The sequence below is a fragment of the Monodon monoceros genome, unplaced genomic scaffold, assembly GCF_005190385.1.
Source record: "Monodon monoceros isolate NGI ecotype Baffin Bay Population unplaced genomic scaffold, NGI_Narwhal_1 Super_Scaffold_12, whole genome shotgun sequence".
Classification (NCBI taxonomy): Eukaryota; Metazoa; Chordata; class Mammalia; order Artiodactyla; family Monodontidae; genus Monodon; species Monodon monoceros.
The window spans coordinates 112250224-112271037 of NW_021703768.1; the positions used below are offsets into that span (position 1 = coordinate 112250224).

General features: G+C 39.0%; 1 protein-coding gene across 1 annotated transcript in view; it reads left to right on the plus strand.

Moving 5' to 3' along the window:
* Positions 1-1002: 1002 nt before the first annotated feature.
* Positions 1003-20814, plus strand: part of SEC24A (SEC24 homolog A, COPII coat complex component) — a 62670-nt gene continuing 42858 nt past the window's right edge. Inside the window, exons 1-3 of the mRNA XM_029217065.1 lie at positions 1003-1536; positions 15639-16121; positions 20102-20272. Of these exons, the coding sequence (XP_029072898.1) occupies positions 1440-1536; positions 15639-16121; positions 20102-20272 (751 nt within the window). The 5' untranslated portion in view covers positions 1003-1439. The remainder of the gene's footprint in view (positions 1537-15638; positions 16122-20101; positions 20273-20814) is intronic.

Below are 20814 nucleotides of genomic sequence, written 5' to 3' on the forward strand. Positions count from 1 at the left end.
AGGAGTTTAATTTTTCATACACAGCAAACACATTTTTACACATCTGAGGCAAATGATAAAAAAAGGATAAAAGTTAGCATTTAGTTTTTTGAATTCTTACTGTTCGTTTTTCAGGCATCACACAGCAGTTTAGTTCTTACTCTTTTTGTATGTAATATAACATTTCATAATAGGCATTTGATATTAAGTGAATTAAGATGTATTTCACCCTTCACCGGTTTTGAAACTGTTGTTATGACATTTTAATGAACAGTACAAATCTGCAGTCTAAAGAGGGGCTTGATCATCAGCTCAGAACAGGAAAACCTAAGTATAAGGAAGGTGGCTAAGATGACTACTGAGATCATTAATTATGTTGTCTAATCACTCCAGTTTCTACCTCCCTTTGGCCTCAAAAGTTAAAAAAAAAAACTTCTACTTGCAAGAAAAAAAAAGTCTCCTTGACTAGAAAGGAAGTTTGAATGTTGTACCTTACTGCAAACTCTTAGAAGAGGAAATAAAACTGCCATTTAAATATGCTGTTAATGAACTTTGGCGTGACTATGCTATATGAATCAGCGAGTTTCAAAATTAAAATTACTTCTGAATCCTCCGGTCAAAAAGCAAAGGCCTCCTCTTCGATTTGATTACTCTGAACACATGTACATAATTAACCACTCCTTTTTAAAAAATCCCTTACAATTTACACCTGGAATATGATGATGAAATGTGAAATGAAATACTGCAACGAACATTAATCGTCTCAGCTACTCGGCACAGTCTCAGCAGAGGACGATGACGTCTGTCCTCTCAGGTAATCTTCACAAAAACTCGAGGAGAGGAACTGTCATTCCCACCCCACGAAAGCTTCCACTGAAACCCTGACTGCCCTCACATCCCTGCCGTGCCGGCTAGATGTCGTTCATCACGGCGGGGATTTCCGTATCGGTGACACACGCCACTTCCGGCCGACGGTGAGAGTGACGTGGCAGGAGAGGCCGAGCTCCGTCCTTCTGGCCGGGACACCCGGAGCTGTCAGGTGGCTTCAGGGCAGCCCTGCGGGGAAAGAAGAGCTCACCTATACCGGCGGCAGCTGCAAGGCCGGAGCCGGAAGTGCCACGTGTCCCGATTGCGCCTGCGCGGCCGGGGGCTGACAGGCAGTTCCGGCCGGGGCCTCCCTACGTCTCTCTCCGCTTGGCTGCTGCCTACCAGCCCGGCGTTCTCGGCCCCACCGGCCCGACTTCCAAGCCTCAGCCCCCAGACCAGGCAGTCACCGCCGGCGGGCTAGGGAGAATGCGGCGCCATGCCTAGGGCTTCCTGCGCCGCCCTCTCTCTATCCCGCCTTCAGTTCTAAGTCGTTAGCCCCCTCCCTCCGCTTCCAGCAGTTGTCTTTCAACTCTCGGCTTGGCGCTGCCGCAGACGCCAACCAGCCCCTTCCAACCCCGATAAACATCGTCGTCATGTCCCAGCCCGGGATACCGGCCTCTGGCGGCGCCCCCATCGGCCTCCAGGCCCAGAACGGGGCCGCCCGGGCCTCGGGGTCTCCCTACACTAACGGTAAGTGCTGCCCGGGGGTGGGAGGTGGGGACGGGGCGCTGGGGACGGCAAAGTTTGGGCCCCGGCTCGAGCTGACCTTTGGTTGCTGCCGCCGTCTGAGGGGAGGGTGACTTTTCTGCCCGTGTCAGGAACGGCTGGAGGTGGAAGGCAGAGCCACGGACACCGCGGCTCGTCTTTGTTTTCCATATTTATTTATTTATTCTTTCGTTCAGCACACAGTCGCTGAGCACTTGCTGTATGTAACGCCCTGGGTATATACATGGGTGAAGAATACAGATTCGGTCCGTACCTCAGAACTGGCATACAAGGCTCATAGTGCCTGTTTATGTGCCTTTCCCCTCCTCGCCCCTTCACCCATGTCTTCTAGAGAGCAGAGTTTGGGGTCTGATTCATTCAGCCCCGTCGGACCTGCAGTGACGTGAGGGTCATACTCAGTGTGAATTTGCGGAGACGAATGGATGATTGTGCTTTGGCGAGACCTCCTTAGGACCTGCTTCATCTCTCCCTGAACCTTACCCGAATTGTACTTAGGCCCCCTCGTTCAGTTTTTCAGCTTTAGAAGGGGAGGATCTCCTGTTTGATTTCCAGAGGTCTTTACATCACTTGGAAAGTGGTTGGACACAAGTCTCTAAACCTCTGACCAGAGTGTACATGTGGCACTATAATTTGTCATTTGGTGTGAGAGTGTCTTCTAATTTTATACCCCTTCTAGGATTCTTTAAATTGTCGTGTGTTGTGATTTGCTAAGTTTATTATAATCGTTATAATAAAGACAGATTTTCTGCCAACAGTTTGCGAAGTTACCAATTTACTTATAAATCTTTGGTTCTTGGAAACAAAACTGGTAGAATAATACTAAAATGCTTAAGTTGTCCATTGGAATCTAAGATTGCTGTGAAGTTCGCGAAAATAATCAATGACTAAAATAGCTAATTTACATTGTTTTTAGAGACTACTGTTTTCTTTACAAAGAAGGCTCTAAAAGACTTAAAAATGTCTATGAGTAGGCAGGTATGTAGGCAGAAGCAAGAATAATTGGGGGTAAGCACTGAAATGGTGTTAAGTTGAATCAGTTGTTCTTTTTCAAATTTACGGTAACATTATGTAAACTACATTTTATTCTAGGCTCTTTAGTTACATTTTCACCGAGGATGAAATTATTTTAAGACATTTCACTTTAAGGTCAAAACTCTTAAGCAAGATGTCATATGACTGTGGCTTTTTCTTATAATCTATAAATTGCAGTTTTACATGAGCTTTAAATGGCAAATCTTGTAAATATGCATGTAAACTTATATGTAAGTATATTTTTGATAATTTTGAAATGTTAAAGCAATTTAGCCACTGTATGTACTGTATTGGAGATATTGTCACTATGTTGATTTGATCCAGTCCAACAGACATTTGTTGCATACTTAAGTTCTGTCCTTAGGAATGTAAAAGAGAGTGAGAAAAGAGTCCCTGTATACAGGTTGCTCAGAGCCAATTCTGGAGTCAGATAGGGAAGGAAATCATAGGATTGCAAATATGTACCCCGACTTTTAAAAAAATATATATTTATTATTTATTTATTTATTTTTGGCTGTGTTGGATCTTTGTTGAGGCACGCAGGATCTTTCTTTGCTGTGTGCAGGCTCTTCGTTGGGTGCTCGGGCTTCTCTCTAGTGTGGCATGCAGATTTTCTCTTCTGTAGTTGTGGCACGCAAGCTCCACGGCGTGTGGGCTCTGTAGTTGTGGCGTGTGGATTCCAGAGCATGTGGGCTCTTTAGTTTGCAGCACACGGGCTCTAGTTGAGGCGCGTGAGCACAGTAATTGTGGCATGCAGGCTTAGTTGCCCCGCAACATGTGGGATCTTAGTTCCCTGACCAGGGATTGAACCTGAGTCCCCTGAATTGTAAGGTGGATTCTTTATCACTGGACCACCAGGGAAGTCCGTAGCCCCCACTTTTTAAAAAATAAGTTTCAAGTGTATAACATTATAATTTGACATCTGTATACACTACAAAGTGATCACCACCACAAGTCTAGTTACCATCCATCACCAAACACAGTTGGCCCTTTCACCCATTTCATCCATCTCCCAACCCCCTTCCCCTCTGGTAACCACTAATCTGATCTCTATATTGATGAGTTTTTGTTTTATTTTGTCTCTTCACTTGCTTTGTTTTTTTAGATTCCAAATATGAGTGAAATTGTATGGTATTTGTCTTTGTCTGCTTATTTCACTTAGCATAGTACCTTCAAGTTCCATCCACGTTCTTGTAAATGGCAGGATTTCATTCTTTTTATGCATGAGTAATATTCCATTGTGTGTGTGTATATTTATCCTATCTTCTTTATCCATTCATCCATTGATGGACACTTAGGTTGTTTCCATATCTTGGCTATTGTAAATAATGCTTCAGGGAACACAGGGGTACATATATCTGTCTGAATTAGTGTTTTTGTGTTCTTCAGATAATGCCCGGAAATGGAATAGCTGGGTCATGTGGTATATACCCTTGTTAAGATATAATTTTGACATTCTTTTTATAAGCCCCATTTCTAAAGTTTTTTGAAAAAGTATTCTCAGTAAAATGGCTAATGTCCTGTATTGGGTTCCTTTATTGTTCATCCCACTAATAATAAAGAGAGTAGGGATGTGGTGGAGAATTGGAGGGGAGGATATTTCTCTAGAAGGTGGAAAAAAAGTTCAGTGCTGGAATCTAATTTTTTTGGTTAATTCTTTCTAGGCACTTATTGCTGCTTAAATATTCTATTGAATTCTCTTACGCTTCAGGTTTGATGTAGCTTGCTTAAATTACATATTACAGTTTAGTTGGATCTTTTGTTTTGTTTTGTTTTTAGATTATAATCTAAAAGGTGACTGAGGAGTCACCTTTTTCACTTTTCTGTAACTTACTTTCATATTGTATAGTGTCATTATATTACAGGATGCCTCAATCTGGACATTTCTTTATGTGGTTGATTGTTATATTGCACTACAATCCAAAGGTTGTCTAGACAGGTTTTTCTAAGTCTCTGTGTAGATTTGTGTACACTTATTTCCTTTGCAGAACTTGATGGTGAAATTGCAAGACTACTTAAACTGGCAGATCTTCATCTGATTACCATGTAATAAGGGCTAAAGGCAAATCATTACTCCCACTTTTTAAAACAATTGTTTAATTTATTTATTTGTTTGCACGGGGTCTTAGTTGTGGCAGGCTAGCTCCTTAGTTGCAGCTCGAGGGCTCCTTAGTTGTGACATGCAAACTCCTAGTTGTGGCATGCACTTGGGGTCTAGTTCCCTGGCCAGGGATCAAACCCGGGCCCCCTGCATTGGGAGCACAGAGTCTTAACCATGGCGCCACCAGGGAAGTCCCATGCCTCCCACTTCTAATTAGCTTCCTTATTGACTATTTGAGTCAATTTGCCAAGGCAGTTAGAAACTATAGTTTTATTAATAGTATTTTTTTGTAATATTATGTAATATTCAACTTTTTCCCTTATAGATTAAGAGTGAGAAGGATATTCTACACCCTCTCTCCCACCCAGATTACCCTGTTATAAAATAATATTAGCTTTCCCTCTAGACTGTAAGTCCTATGAGGACAAGAATATCTGTTTTTGCACATCATCCTCTCTCCAGCAGACTCACACGGTTTCTAGCACATTTAAGGAATTACCAGTTTTATCGAATGAATATCTTAGAATTGGGTATTTTGCAGTTTAGTTCACTAAACACGTGTTAACTTGTTCATGGTGAGATTTGAGCTCATTTTCAACTTTTTTTTTCTGGTGAAATTTTCTGTGGATTTTTGTACAATAGTATCAGCTAAAACACAGTAGAATATAGGGGGGGGTTGGTCATCAGTTTAAATGCTAGACTTGTGCTCATATCTCTATTTTAGGCATGACAGAAATGTAAATCTCTTTTAGTTTCACTATGAGGAGAACCGTATTTATGATGTTGTATTGTTAATATAGGAAGTCTTTAGTTGTGATCAAAGCATGTTGAGAATAAGATTGGCATGTGGTCTATAATACTGATTGTTGTGGCTGAGTTCCCTTTAATGTTTTCAGTGGGCACAGTAACTTTGGACTCTCAGACTCTTTGCATACCTCTAATAGAACTTACTGCATTGAGCTTCTGGTTAGTCTCTGCTGTTAGACTGGGAACTCCTGAAAGACATAAAATAGTAACAGTAAGCACTAACATTTACTGTTTACTTACCGTATGCCCAGTCACTGTGCTAGGTTGCATTATATGCATCATTTCATTTAATCCTCACAACAGCCCTATGATAAGAGAACTGTTAGGTTTACTGACCAGGAAACTGAGATGAGTGGTGAAGCAACTGGTTCAAGGTCACACAGCTAATACATTGTGGAACCGAGATTTAAACTAGGCAGTCTTATTTAACCACTGTTATTCAACTTACCTGGTAGTTGTGCCTGAATCAAGGATCAGAACCTTCTCTTTGGTTTCTTTATGTAGGTGGATGCATATAATTAGAGTAAACATTTGCTGATATTTTTTGAAATTGCCACCTAGCTTAGTTTCCTTTGGATTGTAATTAATATATGACCTGACCTTCACTTTTGTTAGTATTGAGTCCATTTCTTTGCTGTTTCAGTATCACATTTCATAAACGTCTTGTAGACCCTGAAATTGCCCATACCCCCACTTTGATTCTTAATATTTGTTCTTCCTCTTTGATTGCTTTCTTAAAACCCGTATGTCTAGTGACTGACCCACAAGCTGTTTTCATGCAGTAGCATCCATTTGTTGCACTTACAGTTTCTATTGGTAACTCTTTAAGTGATCAGAATGTATTTTGATGTGTGAGATCTTTCCCCCCTTACCTTACTATTAAATTTATGTGAAAAGGTAGTTCATTCATTGTGTTCTTGTGACTGTTCAGTAGGCTTCCTTGAAGAAACTTGTAAAGTTAACCTTTATTTTGTATTCATTGAGATAGTGTATCAGAAGTATCTTTTAAGTTTTACATTCTAGATTTCATGAATAATATGTCAAATCATTTTTATATGTCACTGGTTTCTAAAGTTCACGAAGTTCATTTTGAAGTATGTGAGGATCACCAGTACATTTCTGGGATTCCATTGAGTCCTATAGAATAGGATTTACAAAGGTAGAACCTAGTATCTCTTTGTTTTTGAATCTGCTGTTTGGGTGATTGAGAAGCAATCACCTGCATCTATTTTTTTTTTTTTTGCGGTACGCGGGCCTCTCACTGTTGTGGCCTCTCCCGTTGCGGAGCACAGGCTCCGGATGCGCAGGCTCAGCGGCCATGGCTCACGGGCCCAGCCGCTCCGCGGCATGTGGGATCTTCCCGGACCGGGGCATGAACCCGTGTCCCCTGCATCGGCAGGCGGACTCTCAATCACTGAGCCACCAGGGAAGCCCCACCTGCATCTATTTTAATCTCTCATTTGTTTCTTTTCTACTGTTTCTAATTTGGCTTCTACTTCTATACATCCACCAAAACTGCCCTTAATAAGGCCACAAATGACTTCTTGGTTATTAAGTACGTAAAATATTTTTCGTTTCTATCTTTTAATTGCTCTCTTTTTCCTAAAATGTTGGTGTTCCTCAGAGCTTTCTGACCTGGTTCCCTTCTTTTTCTTTTTTTCTTAAAAAAAACAATAAGCACAGTAAACATTTATTATTTCACATAGTTTCTGTGGCTGGCTCTTTTCTTACTCTGCACATACTCCCTGCATGATATTATTAATTCTCATGATAGCAAATATTGTACATATGCCAGTGAGTTCCAAAGTTATATAATAAGCTGAAACCCATATAGATAGATGTCTTTCTATTGGACATTTCCACTTGAATCTCTTGATGACACCTAAAGTATGTTGAAAATAATTCTACATTCCCTCTTCCCTTTGCTATTCCCTGTCTTCCCCAGTTCTTTTCTCCTCCTTCTGTCCCAGTGAATGGCACTGCCATCTACTGACTTGCACAGGTCAGAATCCTGGGAATCATCCTTGGTTCCTTCCCCACTTCAATTCCACATCAATTCGTATATTCAGTCCCCATATTCAATTCCACATCAATTTTCATTGGTTCAACTTCCTCTATCAGTTTTTTTTTTTTTTGGCCACACTGCGTGGCTTTTGGAATCTTAGTTATATATACTATATACCATCTTAATAGGGGAAGGGGAGAGAGAGAAGGGTACTTATGGGAAAACAATTTTTAGGAAAGATAAATTGGTCCTTAGTAGCATAGATGGGAGACTTGATCATTTTGTGACAGTGTATGTTTAGGTGTGGTGTGGAGAATTATCATCTCAGGTAATGAAGCAGTCTTCTCTGGTTGCTCCTGGGGAGGAGATTTATGACAACTTAATTCTTTTGAGTTCTTTTGGGAAGCTCTGCTTTTGGGCAGGTAAATGATTCCCAAAACTCATGCCCTGTACTCAAAATAATTTTTATGCCATGGTGGTATATTCTGGACCCCTTTAATGTCTCTGATCTATTATTTTGATGGGCTACATAATTTATTAATGACTTCAAAATGATATAATTAAAATCCATTTAGTGAAAACTTCATTACGTATTTACTACTACATTTCTAATGAACTATTGCAAGTTGATACATATAAAAATAAAAATTTCACATTATAAGTCACTCAAAATGGATCTATGATAATGACTACTACAAAGCAGTTTCTTTTGTATTTGTCTTTCTACTATTTGCATATTCTTTTCATTTTCTTCGTTGATATACTGTAAGACTTTTGCTTATTTTGTGCATTTTGTTAATATTTGGCTTTCACTTGGCTGCACTTGGCTTGAAGGCCTCTGGCATATTGGCCTGTGATAAAACAATAAATAAAAATACGAGAGTGGGCCATGAAATCTTGTGGCAATACAAGGTGTGAGATGTTGGTTTTTATCCAGATGACCCAAAATATGCTTATAAGTTAACTTTTTACAAATGTTTTCATTGATTCAAACACCTCTGTATTCCCACTGCTGCTGTTTAGTCAATTATTTCTTACCTGGATTACTGCTATAGACTCCAGTCTCTTCCAATCTCTGATCTCTCCTCCAATCCCCAAGAGGTTCTTTTATGTCCTAACCTCCTGTCTCACTTCAGTCACTTGACTCTGCGGTGCCATACTGATTTTTCAGACTGCCCTTTCATGGCCGCAGGTGATTGCACATGTTGTTCCTTTTTCTTGCACATGCTGGTTCCTTTTTCTGGGAACACCCTTGACAATCCCTTTCCTGGGGCTAACTCCTGTTATCTCTTAAGATTTCACTCTGTTTTGTCCCTGCCTGGTTATATGTCTTCCGGTTTGGACTATAGCTACTTGAGGGCAGGGATGGAGTGGACCTTACTCACCTTGTGTCCTCAGTAGATATTTAGTAAAATCTGTCTTTTCAATTAGTCAATGAATGGAGTGTTCCTAACCATTTGTAATAAAATGAATGATTAGCCTAAATATAGTGTTGAGAATAAAATTAATTAATAGTCTAAGATCTAAGAAAGAAATGAAAATTTTATTCCACCTAACCTGAGGATTATAACCTGGAAGACAGTCTTTTAGAGAGCTCTGAGGAATATTCCACCTGTTAGAGGTCAAAGTACAGTTATATACCTTTTTGCAACAAAGGAGTATACATCAAATCACGTATTGACAGTTTACATAATCCAGATCTGGATGTACAAAGCTAGTAGTAGAGTGTTCTTGGCAGAGTAAAGAGTGAAGAACCCTACAGTAGAAGCATTTTTAAGCTTGTTGAAGGAACGTTAAGAAGGTGGATGTGGCTGGAGCTGAGCAGAGAGGAAGAGTAGGAAGTTCTTTGAATAGCTTGCTAGTAATGGCCTTTGGCCATTAAAACAGAGTAATTGATGTCAGTTCACATAGTGACCTTACCATAATCAGTTACTAAACTCAAAGAATTGGTGTTCCATTATACAGACAGGGCTTTCAGTCTCTAGTGGAAATTATTCATTAAGCCATTTCGGGTTGTATGATAAACTGTTAATAAGGTAGAATTGTAAAGGTATGTGTTTATTTGGAAGTGCAAATCTGCTCCAAGTCGGCTTAAATACAGCCTGCATCGACATCTTTCCAAAGTTAGAGATATCAGATAAAAAGACCCCTTGGCCTATACAGATAAACAGATATTATTCACTAATAGCAAAGTCAAATTAGGATGGAAACAGCCTAATAAGAGAAGAACCATGCATAATTAATACAACAAAAATAGAACTAATGAATCTGTGGTTCAAGACATTGGCTTATTGTCTGAGTTGACGTAGTCTATGTTAAACCTAATCTTAAAGAAAAATTGAACTTTATATTAAAGTTTGCTTAAAGAACAAGTGAAAAACAAATAGAATCAGAAAACTACAGGCTACTTACTTCCAGATCAGAAAGAACATATGTATTATCCTGGCACTGTTTCATTAAAATAAAATGAATGTTCAATATTTAAAAAAAAGAAAGTCGGAAATGAGACCAGAAAGGAGGCCAGGGACATAGAGGATATTATAAGCTAAGATAGACTTTGAAAGTTTTGAGTAGGAAGTTGATATGATCCATGTTTTAAAAGGTAATAGGATGTGTAGGAAATAAATCATAGAGGGATAAAGGAGGATGCAAATGTATCAGTTGGTCACGGGCTTTCAGACTTTGACTATAATCTACAATAAGAAATATTTTAGTGACCCAGTATATATATTCATATATGTATTTGTAATGAAACCTCACAGTACTTGCCTTATTACATATAATGTCCTGCGATATTTTTCATTCTTAACTATGTTCTTTTTCATTACTAAAAAGATAGTTTGTAACCCATTGATATTTTCCATTCTTTTTTTTAAATTAATTAATTTTTTTTTTTGGCTGCATTGGGTCTTCATTGCTGCGTGCAGGGTTTCTCTAGTTGCGGTTAGCAGGGGCTACTTTTCATTGCGGTGTGCCTGCTTCTCAATGCAGTGGCTTCTCTTGTTACGGAGCACGGGCTCTAGGCGCGTGGGCTTCAGTAGTTGCGGCCTGTGGGCTCAGTATTTGTGGCTCATGGGCTCTAGAGCACAGGCTCTGTAGTTGTGGTGCATGGGCTTAGTTGCTTTGTGGCATGTGGGATCTTCCTGGACCAGGGCTCAAACCTGTGTCCCCTGCATTGGCAGGTGGATTCTTAACCACTGCACCACCAGGGAAGTCCGATATTTTCCATTCTTAACTATCTTTTTTTTTTTTTTTTAACTAGCTTCATTCACTTTATTTTTCTCATAGAAAACTATGTGGTGGCTACAGCTTGAGCCTGTGTCCTCTGCATGGAAACTCTGGTGTAGGTCTTTACAAGATGGTCAGTGAATTCCTGATACGGAGACTTGGTGAACACCGTCTCTTTCCAGGGATCAGAAGTGAGATAACTGTAGGTCTTGGAAATGCCATCAAAAGTGGCCTTGGTGAAGTTGCCCAGGGTGGCGGTGCAGCCCCTGGCAGAGGTGTAGCAGTCATCAGTTCCAGCCATCATCAGTAGCTTCTTGGGCACAGGGCTGAGAGGATGCCATTGCCCCTGGGGGCAGGGATGAAGTGCACCAGCGCAGAGCCACAGCGGCCAGTCACCTTGCAAGGGGTAGTATGGGGCTTGCCGATCTTGTTCCCCCAGTAGCCTCGCTGCACGGGAACGATGGAGAGCTTGGCCAGAATGATGGTCCCACGGATGGCATTACTAAAAAGATAGTTTGTAACTCATTGATTTCATAACTCATTAATTAATTGTATCCACTGTTTGCAACAGTGTTAATGTACTATGACAAAGCATCCTTGTACAATGAGAACATTTGTAGAGACTCATATGTAAGGTGACTTCTTTTTTGAGAAATAATTTTTGAGGAAAATGTCACCTTATAATTGGACATTTATGCTGCTTTGAATAATAGATACCCTTTTAACTACTTAGAAGTGAAAATAAATGTTCTATTCATAGTACTTACAAACTACAAAATCCCTAACAACAAGTTAACTAAATTTAATTTATTTATTTTTAAGTTTTAAAAAAATTATTTTACTTTATTTATTTTTGGCTGTGCTGGGTCTTCGTTGCTGTGCACAGGCTTTCTCTAGTTGTGGCGAGCGGGGGCTACTCTTTGTTGCAGTGCACCGGCTTCTCATTGCGGTGGTTTCTCTTGTTGCAGAGCACGGGCTCTAGGCACACGGGCTTCAGTAGTTGTGGCTCGCGGGCTCTAGAGCGCAGGCTCAGTAGTTGTGGCACATGGGTTTAGTTGCTCTGTGGCATGTGGGATCTTCCTGGACCAGGGACACCAGGGAACCCGTGTCTCCTGCATTGGCAGGCGGATTCTTAACCACTGCGCCACCAGGGAAGCCCCTAAATTTAATTTAAATAAGGTATAAGACATCTTTACGAAAAAAGCATGAAATATAATTGGAAGATATAAAACAAGTTTTGAATAAATGGAGAGATATATACCATGTTTATGATAGAAAGGAAGTTGTTTTTGTTTTTGTTTCTTTCCAGCTGTGCTGCATGGCTTGTGGGATCTTAGTTCCCTGACCAGGGATTGAACCCTGGCCCTCGGCAGTGAAAGTGCAGAGTCCTAACCACTGGACCGCCAGGGAATTCCTGAAAGATTTTCTATCATAAAATGTCAAACAATCCAAAATGAATATATAAATCAAATGTAATTCCTGTTGACATTTTACTTTTTTTGTGTGGGAGACTGCATAAAGTAGTCTTATATTTTTGTGTATGTCTGAAAATTTTCATAATAAAAAGGTTTATAAGAAGGATATCATACTTACCTCTCTATAACTTCCCTTTTTTCTCTTAGTATTCTTTTTTTTTTTTTTTTTTTTGCCATACGCGGGCCTCTCACTGTTGCGGCCTCTCCCACTGCGGAGCACAGGCTCAGCGGCCATGGCTCATGGGCCTAGCCGCTCTGCAGCATGTGGGATCTTCCTGGACCGGGGCACGAACCCATGTCCCCTGCATCGGCAGGTGGACTTGCAACAACTGCGCCACCAGGGAAGTCCTCTCTTAGTATTCTTTTTGTAATTTATTTCAGTTGGTAGATGTACATCTGGTTTATTCATTTTATTGATAATTAGCCCATTGTGTGACTAACCTACAATTTATTTATTCAGTCTCCTGCTGATGGATATTTAATTTGTTTGCAATTTTCCATTATTATAAACATTGCTGCAACTAACACATATGGATCTATTTCTTTTGTCCTGGAAGGATACCTGTTTTTTTTTTTTTTTGCAGAGCAATGCGTATAGACTCTCTCTCCCCAGCTACATATTACTTATGTGTGTATGCTTTTGTAGGCCTCCCAATCCTACCTCTCTCTATATATGCATATGCTTATGTATGTTTGTATAAGTGTTGTGTAACTTATGAAACGATTCAAATTAGGCTGATGATATTTGTACATTGCTTGCATGGATTGAGGGGGTATGATTGGAAGATACGTATTTTCTTTTTATACCTTTTGAATGTAGAAAGTCCAAAGAAATTAGGTTTGTGTGCGTGCCATCTTTTGAAAAATATTCATCTTATTTCTTTTCATTGTTTAGTTTTATGGGCAAAAATGACAGCATATTCCTTAGAAGTGGTGATTCTAGAGATTAATATTTTTTAATTAATTTATTTTTGGCTGTGTTGGGTCTTCGTTTCTGTGTGAGGGCTTTCTCCAGTTGCAGCAAGCGGGGACCACTCTTCATCGCGGTGCGCGGGCCTCTCACTGTCACAGCCTCTCCCGTTGTGGAGCACAGGCTCCAGACGCGCAGGCTCAGTAATTGTGGCTCACGGGCTTAGTTGCTCCGCGGCATGTGGGATCTTCCAAGACGAAGGCTCGAACCCATGTCCCCTGCATTGGCAGGCAGGTTCTTAACCACTGCGCCACCAGGGAAGCCCTAGAGATTAATTTTTTAATAACAGCTTTAAAATGTACAGGTCAATGATTTTTAGTGTATTCACTGAAAATTGCAACCATCACTACAATCAGTTTTAAAATATCTTTATCACCCCCAAAAAAGAAACCCCATACCCATTAGCAGTTACTACCCATTCCCTCCTTCCAGATGTTGTAACCACAAATCTACCTCTGTGTTTGTGGGTTTTCCTGTTCTGAACATTTTATATAAATGATTTATACAGTGTATGATCTTTTGTGACTAATGCCTTTCAGTTAGTATAAAGTTGGGACTTCCCTGGTGGTCCAGTGGTTAAGAATCCATCTTGCAATGCAGGGGACGCCGGTTAGTTTCCCTGGTTGGGAAACTAAGATCCCACATGCCGCGAGGCAGCTAAGCCTGCGAGCCGCAACTACTGAGCCCACACCCACAGCTAGAGAGCCTGTGTGCTGCAACTACAGAGCCCACACGCTCTGGAGCCCGTGTGCCACAACTAGAGAGAAGCCCGTGCACTGCAATGAGGAGCCCATGTGCCACAATGAAGGATCCCACGAGCCACAACTAAGACCTGATGCAATAAATAAATAAACATAAAATGTTAAAAAAACACTAATAATCTCAATAGTCTTTAAAAAAAAATAAAGTTTTCAAGGTTCATCTGTATTATAGCATGTCATCAGTACTTCATTGCTTTTTATGACCAAATAATATACCGTTGTATGGTTATGCCTCTTTTGTTTATCTGTTCATTAGTTGATGGACATTTGGGTTGTTTCTCCTTTTTGGATATTACAAATAATGATGTTATGAACATTTGTATACAAGGTTTTATGCAGACTAGGAGTGGAATTGCTGGATTATATAACTATGTTTAACATTTGAAGAACTGCCAAACTATTTTCCAATGTAGTTGTACCGTTTTACATTTCCACTAGCAATGTATGAGCTTTCCAGTTTCTCCACATCCTTGTCAACAGTTGTCACTTTTCCAGCTTTTTCTTTATAACCGTCCTAGTTGGTGTGAGTGGTATCTCACTGTGTTTTGTTTTTTTTTTTTTCTTGGCTGCGTTGGGTCTTTGTTGCTGCGCGTGGGCTTTCTCTAGTTGTGGTGAGTGGGAGCTACTCTTTGTTGTGGTGTGCAGGCTTCTCGTTGCAATGGCTTCTCTTGTTGTGGAGCACGGGCTCTAGGTGTGCCGGCTTCAGTAGTTGCAGCATGTGGGCTTCAGTAGTTGTGGCTCGTGGGGCCTAGAGCACAGGCTCAGTAGTTGTGGTGCACAGTCTTAGTTGCTCTGTGGCATGTTGGATCTTCCTGGACCAGGGATCGAACCCATGTCCCCTGCATTGGCAGGCGGATTCTTAACCACTGCGCCACGCTCATTGTGGTTTTGATTTGCAGTTCTCTAATGACTAATAATGTTGAACATTTTTGCATGTGCTTGCTGGCCATTTGTTTACCTCTTTGGAAATATATTTGAATGCTATTTAAAGCCTTTGCTCATTTTTTTTAACATCTTTATTGGCGTATAATTGCTACGCAATGGTGTGTTAGTTTCTGCTTTATAACAAAGTGAATCAGCCATACATACACATATATCCCCATATCTCCTCCCTCTTGCATCTCCCTCCCACCCTTCCTATCCCACCCCTCTAGGTGTTCACAAAGCACCGAGCTGATCTCCCTGTGTTATGTGGCTGCTTCCCACTAGCTATCGATTTTACATTTGGTAGTGTATATATGTCCACACCACTCTCTCACTTTGTCCCAGCTTACCCTCCCCCCTTCCCTTGTCCTCAAGTCCATTCTCTATGTTGGCGTCTTTATTCCTCTCCTGCCCCTAGGTTCATCAGAACAATTTTTTTCTTTTTTTTTTATATTCCATATATATGTGTTAGCATACGGTATTTGTTTTTCTCTTTCTGGCTTACTTCACTCTGTATGACAGACTGTAGGTCCATCCACCTCACTACAATTAACTCAATTTTGTTTCTTTTTATGGCTGAGTAATATTCCATTGTATATATGTGCCATATCTTCTTTATCCATTCATCTGTTCTTTGGTCATTTTTAATTAGGTTATTTGTCTTTTCATTGTTGGGTTGTAAGAGCACCATATGTTTTACTGTATTTTTTAAAGTATTGCTTTATTTGTTTGTAAAACTAATTTTTCCTCCTCTTATTGGAAGGTCCTGTCCAAAATGCACTGATGTCTTCACAAGTGTCAGTGAGCCAAGGATATAATTCTCAGCTTCCAGGATCCTACCCTCATCTAATACCAGCAAAGACTTTGAATCCAGTCTCTGGACAGTCTAACTCTGGTGGTTCCCAGACTGTTTCTCCACTAAGTAATTATCAGGGACCTGGACAGACTGTTTATAGACCATCTGTGGCTTCTAATCCAGTGACACCTTCACTCCGTAGTGGTCCTGTTCCCCAAATGCCACTACCTACTTCTCAGAACCCAGCTGCTACACCAATGCCTTCTGGTAGCTTTCTTCCTGGAGCCAACATACCACCACCCTTGAATTGGCAATATAACTATTCGTCACAGACAAACCATTGTCCTCGTGCGTCATCCCAACCGACCATGTCTGGGAATGCAAATTTGACAAGTCCTCAATATGTTTCTTCTGGAGATGCTTCACTTCAAAACAACTTCATAAAATCAGGTAGAGTTCTTACAGGACTGCTTAAAATGTAGAGATGGGAAAATTTTGCTTGTTTAAATGTTTTAAATGACTATTTCAACCTTAAAATCATATGGAAGGCTATTGATTTTTTTGATCATTGTTAATCTTTAAATAGATTACTTCTGTAACCTTTGGGTCAACTTAAAATCATGATTGTTCCTGCTTTGCTTCTTTCCTTTGAAGGTATCCTCTGAATTTCTTTGAGTCACCCATGATGTTTCAGGGTTTCAGGTATGCATGCAGAACCACTTAAGTACTGGCCATTACTTTTATTAATGGGTTTCCATCTTGTATTCTAGGGAAGCTTAATCCCTGTGGTTTCTCTTTGGACTTGATCTAAGGCTTGGCTTGTCTATTTGTTATGGCATAGACAATTTTTGGCTCCAGAAACCAGAGAATCTGGAGGGGCAGGTGAAAACAGACAGTACTTTTGGAGTGAGGAGTATTATTGAGCACATCTGTGGTCAGAAAGCAGTGCACAGAGATTTATCTCTGTTTTTTTTTAGGAGTTTTATAACTTTAGTTCCTACATTCAGGTGTTTGACCAATTTTGAGTTAATTTTTGTGTATGGTGTTAGTAGGTAGGGATTCAGCTTCATTCTTGTGCATTTGGATATACAGTTGTCCCAGGACTATTTGATGGAAAGACTGTTCTTCCTCCCATTGAATGATCTTGACACCCTTGTTGAAATCAGTTGATCATAAATGTAGGGTTTATTTCTGTACTCTGAATTCTGTTCCATTGATCTATATGTCTATTTTTATACTAGTACCAAACATCTTGATTAGTGTAGCTTTGTAGTAAGGTTTGAATTGTAAAGATTGACTCCTCTACCTTTTTAGGTTTTTTTTCAAGATTGTTTTGGCTGTCCTAGGTCCCTTGCATTTCCATAAGAATTTTAGGATTAGCTTGTCAATTTTTGCAATAAAAAGACAGCTGTGATTTTGATAGGGATTGTGCTGAATCTGTACATCAATTTGGGAAGAAAGCTATATACTCTTAGACTGACTTTGATCATTTTATTTTTTAACCTCAGTGCTTGGTCATATACGGTTCAAAAGTAGGTTCATTTAACCATTTCACTATTCCCTTTTTTTATATTAAAATTTGTCTTAAACACTTATCAACATTAATAGTGTTACTTTGAAAAGCATTTCAGATTCTGTATTAGGATCTGCAGGTTGATTCTGCTCAGCAGACATCCTCAAGGAAATGAACTAGTAAAAGTTTCCAAGTGAAATAGTAATATCAGTCATTACCTTTTTATATTCATATGTATTTCTGCATCTAGATACTACATGCACTTCATCAGTTTTGTAGTTTGTTAACTGCTGAAACTATTTTTCTTAGCCTCTTGACTAGCCACTGGCCCTGGTGAATGCATTTTGGACTTGTAAAGATTAAGGCTGCTTCTAGAAACTTAGTTTCTTTGGAGAGATCTTCTGATCCATAATTGTTAGACCTAAAATCCTTCTGATTACTCTTATTCTTATTCATTTGACACCATGAGTGAGCATCAGTCGCTTGAAGTTAATGAACATTCACTTCTTTATTAAGGTAACATTTATTATATAGAATTTTAGGTAACATTTTAGGTAACATTTTTAGGTAACATTTATATAGGTATCATTTATTGAATGTTTGTTATTTTCCAGCACTTTACCAAACTTTAATGTGTGTTATCTTATTTAATCTTTACAGCAGTACGTTTTACAGATAAGGAATGTGAGGCTTGAATAATTTTCCCAAAGCCACAAGAAAATAGGTTGGGAAAAGGTACTATTTAAAATTAGGTGTAGCCTCTCATTAAAAAGCACGTGATCAATAATCTGAAATATTTTTTTGGCTATAACAGAAGCCCTCAGGTAGAGCACCTTGATTACAGCACAGATGTGGTGAAAGAGACATAAGGAAGTGCCAAAACTTATGAAGGTTTCTATATAAAAGAAGGGGAAAGAAAGATACATAAACTAATAAAATGAACCTACAAGAGATGTATGACTGCCCTTCTCTTTTCTTAATGAGAACTCTAAAAAACTTCCCCAGTTTTTACCTCTGTTTTTTCATCATTGTTAGGTGCCTGATTGTCTGATCTCAGAACTGTATCTAGGGATTTCCTGGGTGGTCCAGTGGTTGGGACTTCGCCTTCCAAAGCAGGGGGTGCCAGTTCGATCCCTGGTCAGGGAGCTAAGATCCCACATTCCTTGCGGCCAAAAAACCAAAAAATCCCATAAAACAGAAGCAATATTGTAACAGATTCAGTAAAGACTTTAAAAATGGTCCACATCAAAAAAATCTTAAAAAAAAAAAAACTGTATCTAAGTTATGCAAATTTCTAATTCACGTATTAAAATTCTCTGACTTTTTTTTTCTAATGGGACACCTTTTAGCATGTAATTAGTTTTAGGGATCTCAGAAGGCAGATTCTGAAACTCTATTAGTGTTCTAAATAAGAGTCATTCAACTTGAAAACATAATGTCTATTTTATGAAATGTAGCCTATTCTGGATTCAACAGTATTCCTCTTAAAGCTGTGAAAAATCTCTATCAGCTCACTTGTATTCTGTTAAACATTAGGTTGTTACATCTTTGTGGCCAGACGTATCAAACATTCTTATTCATGCTGAGTTGCAAATGTACCTTGCCCTTTTGTTCCTTTGACTTGTCTCTATTGCCATAGATATGTATGGGTGCTTCTTTGATAAGGGAGTTACATGGCAGTAATCTTTGTCTTCACCTTTGACAACAGGGCACTGATTAGTCTTGTTGGGAGATCATTTTTCAATTTGGCCCTGGAGAATTGAACAGTATTGAAGAAACATATTGAAATTTTTCATATTTAGGTATCTTTATTCCTTTGATTTTACAAAATACAGAGTTTTACAAAATACAGGTAGAATATATTATATGTAAAATTTATTACCTATTTCACTTACAAATTCAGAGGATTAAAAGTCTTGTAATGAAAAATTAAATCATATGTATTTTATCAGTAGTATTATCAGTAGTATTTTATCTACTTTATAGACTTTGTTCCTCCTCTTTAGCAAATGAGAAGGTGGAAGCAGTATTATTGATTTGAATGAACAGGTGGTTGTGGGTTTTGGAACTTTGCATGTCACACAGAAGAATTTCCCCAAGGGTAACTCACAGTGTTTTTACAGTAGTCAGAACTTACTGTCCTAATAGAAAATTGGTGAAATTGAGGCAGTGAGATACTGGTAGATACAAGGACAAATACCATGTCATTTCTTAGTTTTGTTTGATGGGTACTTTTAAACCTCTTGGATATCAGTGTTTCATAAGGTTTATACGTAAACTTTGGATCATTTCCTGATTTTTAAGCCTAGGGAGTGTTCTTAATATAGTATTTAAGCAATTATTGAAAGTAAACTACTTTTAATTATTATTAGGTAAACACTGAACAGTGTACACATTTATTATCTATTTTAACAGGTTATACCCCCAATAAAAATGAAGCAAAATGAACTAAAACTTGGAAAATTTAGGATAACCACAATAGTTTGTAGTTTTAGAAAGCTAACTCTAAACCTAATTGATGATAGTGAATGGACTATATTGATAGGTATTCATAAACTTTTATTAATGTTAATTTCTACTGGAATATTTGATGTGGCCTGTTGAAACTGTGACCAGTTAACGAAAAATTAATCAATAAACTGGGCATTGTATCTACTGTATAAGTGATTCGATGCTGACTTTATATTTATACTGCTTTAATATTCGACAGGTAAGAATTATGGTAGGAGAGACTTGGAAATGTGTAAAGTACGCATATAAATTAGAAAGTCATTCATCTGGGAGGTTAACTTATTTCTAGTAATTTTTGGTTTGTAGTTGAAATACAGATTTGGAAGTTACTTAGATTCGGTAAAAGGCCGTTTTGGCATTTTTCTTAAGTTCTTAAGTGTCATGTGAAAAACCACTGTTTCCATAGGATCTGCACCCCCCTTAGTGAATACACCTCTGCCTACCACTTTTCAACCAGGAGCTCCTCTTGGGCCCCCTCCAACTGGAGCACCACCTCCAGTGAGGGCCCTTACGCCTCAGAAATCAACACATAGAGCTGTGCCCCAGCCCACCTTTAATTCATCTAGCAACCAAGAAGGTAAGCAAGACAAAAACCAAGTCGCGTCCTAAAGTTTTGACTCAGGGTGGAAAGATGAATATTATCTGAATTCCGTGCATTCAAGTCATATTCTAACAGAAAATCTAGTTTTTTTGGTTAGGGATGCCCCTCAGGAATTTAGAGTTTAAAAAAGTTTCTCGGTATTCCACTGCCCCATTCTGGGCTGTGGAATAGCTTTTGGGATCACTGTTGACTTTTTTTGTTGCTGTGCAGATTTTAAAAATCATGGCTATAAAGTTACATGTCTTTTGGGAGAGGGAGGCGAGAGAGGAAATTTTGCTTTTCTGGACATGATGTTAGAACTATCCTTTTAATACATTGGCCCTTTTTTATGGAAGCAGTATTTTGCTTGCCACTCTTACTGTAAATGTAACAAATATTTATGAGCCTAAAAAGTCAAATATACAGACATTTTGATGTTTTATAGTTTTAAAGCATTGTCTTCAGAGGTAACTTTAACATATAAGTTTATTAATTTAAACAAAATATTTTATAAGAAATTTGATTTTAGCCATAATATA